The sequence below is a fragment of the Hypomesus nipponensis genome, chromosome 2 (genome assembly GCF_054491055.1).
Source record: "Hypomesus nipponensis isolate SF chromosome 2, ASM5449105v1, whole genome shotgun sequence".
NCBI classification, from domain to species: domain Eukaryota; kingdom Metazoa; phylum Chordata; class Actinopteri; order Osmeriformes; family Osmeridae; genus Hypomesus; species Hypomesus nipponensis.
Genome location: NC_140362.1, coordinates 15,436,314 through 15,443,604, shown reverse-complemented (window position 1 = coordinate 15,443,604; position 7,291 = coordinate 15,436,314). Strand labels below are relative to the sequence as shown.

Sequence of the window (7,291 nt, the reverse complement as noted above, 5' to 3'; positions counted from 1 at the left end):
CCATACACAAAGTGAGGGTGTTGCAGATAGAACCTAAACAAGAAAATTAAGTTAAAGCATGTCTGCAAGAAAAACAAAGCTGGTCAGAATATATATATATATATATATATATATATATATATATATATTATAATTTTTTATCAGTGTTGTTTTTAATGTTTAATATAAACAATAGGCATGCTTCGATAAAGTGAACAAATATGTTTTTCCATTATAATAGGATATAAATAGCAAAACAGAATATAATGCAATAGTAGTTGTAAACCAAATCAGTTTGATGCAAAACTAAGAATAGAATATTAATTTTAGTAACCTTTTAAATAAACTAGAACATCAGAGATCCCTACCTCGCTTGGAGACCTCTCACCAAATGCAAGCGTAGAAAAGAAACAGAGAAGAAAAAGTAACCTGCATGCAAGCAAATGTTATTTTTGGACACTAATTATTTCTAAAGGCAGAAAAACGTAATCGTCTCTACAACCAATTTGAGATCTACATTTGCAGTCTTGAGTTTTTGTTTCGCTTGTTAATTACTAATTTGTAGCTATTCAGAGTAAGTTCCGTGTTTTATCGGGTTTATTTCCGCGATGTCGGACAGCTGTAAAATCGTGTAGACAGGTTGTCATACAACAATCAAAGCTTCAGTGAATGGACTCTAATGCTAAACATTTAACATACAATACTCCAAACAGAGAGAGAGTGGCCCCAACCAATGCTCTCGCCACATGCCCCAACGAGGAGGAGCTTGCAGCTCAAGTAGGATGCCAATCAAAGCATCAACTTCAAATTGTATCTGAGAGATCAGCCCAAGACCTAGGGGCAGGCACGTCAGTTGGAGCTCAATTGTTGATCTGATCACATCCAACGGACTTGCTGCAAAAGAGAGAAGCTGAGATTTAAGAAGGGCAGAACCGTTTCTTACCTATAGTACGACCGTGCTGTTTGAGCACATTCACTTTGACTTCTTCATTCTTCGGTTTCCTTTTTTACGCACGGTTTTGGGCTTATACGACTTGGTGGAGGAGATGTCTTTCCCCCAGTTGGGCTACCCTCAGTACTTAAGTGCCTCCCAAGCGGTGTACGGAGGTGAACGACCGGGGGTCTTAACTCCCTCAACCCGCGGAGGGAGCACTGAAATTGCGGGAAACCCATCCGCGGCGGCTGCAGCAGTAACGTCGGTGTTGGGCATGTACGCCAACCCGTATGCAGCCCATAACTACAGCGCCTTCTTGCCTTACACCAGCGCTGACTTAGCTCTTTTCTCTCAAATGGTGAGTGTCTGTTTCGCTGATGTTAATAACGTTATTTGTTTGTTTACATTACCTTTAAGTTAGCTGTTTATAGGATGAAGCCTACACTATGTACAGTATGTGTAGAGTCTGTCTGTGTAGAAAAAGCATTCTCAAATCCGACTGCTATATTGTCTTCCAGTAGTCAAGACTCTGCTGCGCTCGCCGAAAGTTTAACTTCTAAATGGGATGAGTAAAGTGTAGTCATATTGTTGGTCAAATCTTGTTGTAAATGGTAGGCTATTTTGCAACTACAAGTTATAGGATATTAAAGGAATATTTAGAAAAATTAAAAAAAATATTCTTTGGCTGGCATTTCGTTTTACGGATTCAATGTTTACTTTGGAGCGTGGATTCACAGCGGTACTTATTCATAGTGAATGCAACTAGACTTACTCTGATCCAACAAAAACTGTTTTCAAATTGATGATAAATTGTAGAATTATTTAAATACCAATGTTTTACTTTGGCTGAATTATAACAACTCAATGGCTTTTGCCAGTAATTACTCTACTTTGCGATTGGGAAATAGGCTACTCCTTGGCTATAAACAAATGCAACAACAACATAAGCGTTACACATAATTATTATTGCCATGAACGTTACACATAATCATTGTTGTCTACATAGGCTATTTCACACTACATTGTTTGACGCTTGTGTAGCCTAATAATTACTAAGAGGCTTTAAGCTAAAAGTTTACTATTCAGTAAACTCAATTTTCTATTTTCTCAGATTTAATCGTTATAAAATGCATTTTTGTTTTGTCGACTTTTCCAAATAAATATGCTTAAATAATGTAATTATCAAGTGCAATTGGTCCGACTGAGTATGTTATACGACACTGTTGTTTGCAGTTTCGGCGTCCAAATCACTCATTTTATAAACTGTCACTTTGGACAAATATAGCCTAATTATTGTTCTGAGGGGGAGCCTTTATACCTTCGGAGGAAAGAGGACAGATTCATATTTAATTTTATAGTCTATCTATATACTATTTATGTGATACTTTTAGGTGTACAACTGCTTTGATAAAAATGTGTTTGTACGAAAGTATACATTTTTAATAGGGACATGCATGCAGTCAGACAAGTGTTGAGGCCTTAGGCCTACTTAATATGAAATGCGTATAGCGGTTACGGGCTGCATATTAGACTCCTCGTTAGATTAATTCACACCATTGGAAACGAGATCAGATCATTACAAATTATCTATCCCCACCAGTGTTAATAAATAGTTTTCATCCTAGTTGGGTTGTGGTTCTAAATCCACAGGATATGTCATGTTGACTGCAAAATGAGTCCCAACTAGAATAGTTGGGAATTAACAAGCCAACATGATCAGCACCATTTAAAAGTATTGTAACTTTTTAGCAACTTTATTTTGTAACATCAAAACATGTAACATTGTCTTTTATTTAAAATTGATATATACCTAATTAACCCATCTCTCTTGCTTTAATCACTTCAGGGTTCCCAGTATGACCTAAAGGACAGTCCTGGTGTCCATCCAGCCAGCTTTGCTGCCCACACATCCCCAGCCTTCTACCCATATGGCCAGTTTCAGTATGGAGATCCAGCCAGGCCTAAAAATGCCACCAGGGAGAGTACAAGCACACTGAAGGCCTGGCTGAATGAACACAGGAAGAACCCCTATCCCACCAAAGGAGAGAAGATCATGCTGGCCATTATCACCAAGATGACCCTGACGCAGGTCTCTACCTGGTTCGCCAACGCCAGGAGGAGACTGAAGAAGGAGAACAAGGTGACATGGGGGGCGAGGAGTAAAGAGGATGAAGACGGCAACATATTTGGCAGCGACAATGAAGGGGATGCAGAGAAAAATGAAGACGAGGAGGAGATTGATTTGGAGAGCATAGATATAGACAAGATTGACGACAATGACGGAGATCAAAGCAATGAGGACGAGGACGATAAATCCGAAGGCAGGGATCGTGGGGAGCTGGACAGCTTAGAGAAAAGACGAGCCTTTGCACTGCAGGCGCATGAGGCGTTTGACAAATCAAAGAATGGCATTTCTGTGGGAAAGGAACCTTCCGGTGGCAACAACACCAGAGTATTGTCCCCTGACAGACAAGGGAGTTTTCAACTCCCAGTGAACAATAAACCCAAAATATGGTCCTTGGCTGAGACAGCGACCAGTCCTGACAGTTCACAGAAACCCACATCTCCCTCTGGGCCTGCTACTCACACCTCACCCCAGATTCAACACCCAGCTTTTCTGCCGAGCCATGGACTATACACTTGCCAGATTGGAAAGTTCCACAACTGGACAAACGGCGCTTTCTTGGGACAAAATTCCCTGCTGAACGTGCGGTCATTTCTGGGAGTAAATCAACATCATCACAATCACCACCTACCAGTGCAGCATCAGGCGTCGGTGGTGGTTTCACCAGTGGCAACACATGAGAAAGCTTCTCAAGACCTCAGTCCAAAACACATAGGTATGTAGCGGCCAATGTTTTGTTTTTTGCACATAACACAGAGCATTTTCAGTTATTCCAAATGCAAAACTATGGATGCAAATGGATAGTGCAATGCAAACACTCATACGGCACGCACACACACACACCAACACAATGTTAACATATGTTAAAATAAGTAAATTAAGTCTAATTTTCTCAAATTCATTTTTTGTAGATCATGACAATGTTTTAAGAACGGATTCGCCTCCGACACAGCCTCTGAAGTCTTCATTTCGACCAATTCATGACAGGTGAGAAATTTCCGCAATGCTAAAGCATACAGCACATTACAAATGTTTGTAGAGCAGAGGTGTTGTTTCACATTAAGGCATAACTGTCTATAAACAAACCTTTATTTCAAAATGACAGACACAATTGGTCCATTTGCTAGTTTGGGTTATTTTTCATTCTAGCCTACTTCCCTAAACAGTTGTGATGTGTAAAGCCCTAGAGATCCCTAAGAACTGATAAGCAACACACCTTGTTATAATGAGCCATGTTTCCACCTCAAGAACTTTACCCCAGAACAAGGAACCAGGGTCTAAATTGAGTCCGGGAAGCTTGCTCGGGGTTAGTACTTTCTAAAATATTGGACCTTTTGGGGTGGGGCTTGTAGTGCTGAACATTTCTGATTGGTCGAATACTCGCAGCGGCATACAAGTATTTCAACCGCCATTTTTAAAATTCTGCGGCTGCATGCAAATATATGTAGCCTATGCATTCGTGCTGCGTCTGCAGCTGGTCCCTTCTCGCCAAACACACATCCAGCAGATATTGGAATCGGTGACCCGCAAAAACAAAGTGTAGGCCAGGCTTATTCCCAAATATGTGGCAAGCTAAGCAAGCTGAATATTTTTATACCGTGAAATCTATAGGCCTATTTATATGACATTAGGCTAAATCAAAGTTTATATTTATATTAGCCTATATTTCTATTGCTTATGGTGCATACGTCAGCGAACACATTTGCCGAATCTTCTGGAGAAGGTTCCAGAGGTGGAAACGCGGCTATTTCGACTTCAGTAGGGTTGAGTGTTTTGTTCTTCTCCACACCATCAGTCAAAAAGATGGGTCTTGCTTCTAAAGAAATAGTTGTGACTTTGTGGGTGACATGGGGTCTCGAATCCAGCCCTCCCCCTTAATTCCTTCTCTCAGGAGGCTGGCTACTTATCAAGTCACCGAGTAAAACGGGACCTGTCTGGGATATGTGCTTTTCCTAAAGACCCTTGGGAAGACAAGAACCCACGGGAGCGTTCTAGCATTTTTTTTTCTTCAAGTTTCCTCAGTCTCGAGTGCCATCATTTCAAGGCCCTTTCTTAGACTGGCTTTTTTCGTACTTGGCTTAATACGAGCTGAGTGCATTTGAGTTTTTTAACGACATATTTGACATATACTATAGATATAGGAAAACGTCGACATTTCATTCAAAAGCCAAATATATTAGAATCGTTTCAGTTGTGAGTTTGGTCAGAGACCGAATTGTATAGGCCAATAGCAATAAGCAGATTTAATGATTTTATTTTGACCCAGATTCTCTTTTCTTTCCAGCACCAGGACTCAGCAAGATGCCACGCAACGAGTTCTAACGGCACTGTCCTCAGCTTGATCAAGACATAATGCCCCGAAATGACTTTACGCACTCATAAATGGACAATGCAAAATAACTTAATTCAGCGTATAGCATTCAGTCGATGCAGAGCAAATGGCGTAATTTGATAAATCCTGTTGGGTGGATTTCTCTATATGTGTAGCCTATACTCGCGCCTATGTTACTCCCTCCAGTTTGCCCTGGGACATTTGATAAGCTTTTTATTTTGTCTTGTGTTGGTGTCCTCTTTTATGTAAATACAGTGATTTAAATTTGTAAATAGCGCATTGACGGAATTTGTCCAGATCGTATATTTTGCCTAATAAACTAAATGAAATTATAGAGAAAACCAAAGAATACACACATTTCGTTTCTGTTTTAATATTTAGCAAGGAAACTGGTTATCTTAAACAGATGATTAGTATTTTGGTAACGCATATTGTTATTATCCCAATGTGTATTTATTAGTAGGCTATTACAGGAGCCTATATGTTCTCATCAGTAGGTACTCGCTGCTGATGTGAAGAATTAAATCCTGACATTCGTCCTATATGGAGATTGTGGGTGAGAAGAGAAGGAAAGAAAATGTTCTGGGAAGTCTGCGTCTCTCTTTTGGGCTAATTTTATTCAACTTTCCTCCGTTAAATGGGGGCAGCGTCGATGCATTGAGGTGCTAATAAGTTGCCAGATGGTTGTTGGTGACAGAAAATGGACAGCAGCAGCTGTGTGCGTCATTAAGTAATAATATGGGTACGCCCTGTCCAAACAAAATCAAATTGTTAAAATCTAATCTGTCAGAAAGAGAATTCGATTCGATAATAAATTATTAATTGTGTGAGGTTATAGCGGACATGGACATTGTAGAAGGGTCAGTGTTTGGGTCTGTTCTGTTTTGTGTGATATCATTAGCCTATGGAGAGGCCTGTCCTATCACAGACCAGGAAACATGTATCGATTCAGGTCAAAAGCCTAATAGGCATTGGTAATAATGAGCAAAGTAAGATTTAGTCATCCATGTTGAATCTGTTGATTCAAACCGCATTGTAAAATGGATTAATGGATGTCAAAACAATATTTAGTTTGAATATTAATAATAGGCCCTTACCAGTAATAAGAACAATTGCAATAACCTACTAATAGGTCTATTGTTGATTATGATGCAAATACTGATAAGGCTGGTGGATGCTAATAGCACGGCTACTAGGCCTTTTCAATATACAAATGTAAAATAATAGGAACAATATAAATACCTTGACATCTAGTTTACGTAAGATAATTTGAACATGAGATGATATTATGTCTTTACGGTTTACTACTAAACCTGAACATTGTTCAAGTCCTCAGACCAAGTGGATGAACCTGTGGAATGGCAACGTACATCTGATTTGCAAGATCGCAGCGACCTCTATGGGCTAACCAGATTTTCGGAGTGAGTTGCCCTCTAACACGAAATGGAGCTGTGCTTTAATTTAAGAAAAAACGTCTTGGACTATAATGCTTCTCGAACTATGCGATAAATACAATACAAATACATTAGTCTAATCAATAATATTATTTATGAAAAATGAATAGGCCTAATGAGGTTGGAATGGGCTGTAGGCCTAAGGACGAAATAAGCCAAACCCGTAGTTACTGGCAGGTGACACAAGGCACCAATCTTTCAAAATAATAATAATAATATAGGCTAGTAAAAAAAAAAATCCTTAATATTTATAGGCTACACTTGGGTACATAAAATGCAGTTTTTGATTTTACCAATAGCCTAGGCCTATATTAGCGACAACAAGGTGAGAAGCTTTGTGACATGTTTTATTTGTTGTCAAATTGGGATTAAAACGTCACAGAAAGGAAATATTGGGTTGCTATATTCAAACAGTTATAGGTTAGGCCTACCATATGGGCCGGCGTCAACACATCAAAATGCTGGGG

General features: G+C 39.4%; 1 protein-coding gene across 1 annotated transcript; it reads left to right on the top strand.

Moving 5' to 3' along the window:
- The first annotated feature begins 824 nt into the window (after positions 1 to 824).
- irx1a (iroquois homeobox 1a) lies at positions 825 to 5,719 on the top strand. The gene is made up of 4 exons (XM_084670168.1): positions 825 to 1,271; positions 2,760 to 3,753; positions 3,950 to 4,025; positions 5,323 to 5,719. The coding sequence occupies exons 1-4, from the start codon at positions 1,026 to 1,028 to the stop codon at positions 5,378 to 5,380; spliced, it is 1,374 nt and encodes a 457-aa protein (XP_084526294.1). The 5' UTR covers positions 825 to 1,025; the 3' UTR covers positions 5,381 to 5,719.
- Positions 5,720 to 7,291: the final 1,572 nt, after the last annotated feature.

Excerpts from the sequence above, each read along its gene's own strand:
- irx1a (XM_084670168.1), top strand. The coding sequence starts at position 1,026 with ATGTCTTTCCCCCAGTTGGGCTACCCTCAGTACTTAAGTGCCTCCCAA. Across the intron at positions 3,754-3,949 it reads CCTCAGTCCAAAACACATAG|ATCATGACAATGTTTTAAGA; the intron begins GTATGTAGCGGC and ends CATTTTTTGTAG. Across the intron at positions 4,026-5,322 it reads TTTCGACCAATTCATGACAG|CACCAGGACTCAGCAAGATG; the intron begins GTGAGAAATTTC and ends TTTTCTTTCCAG.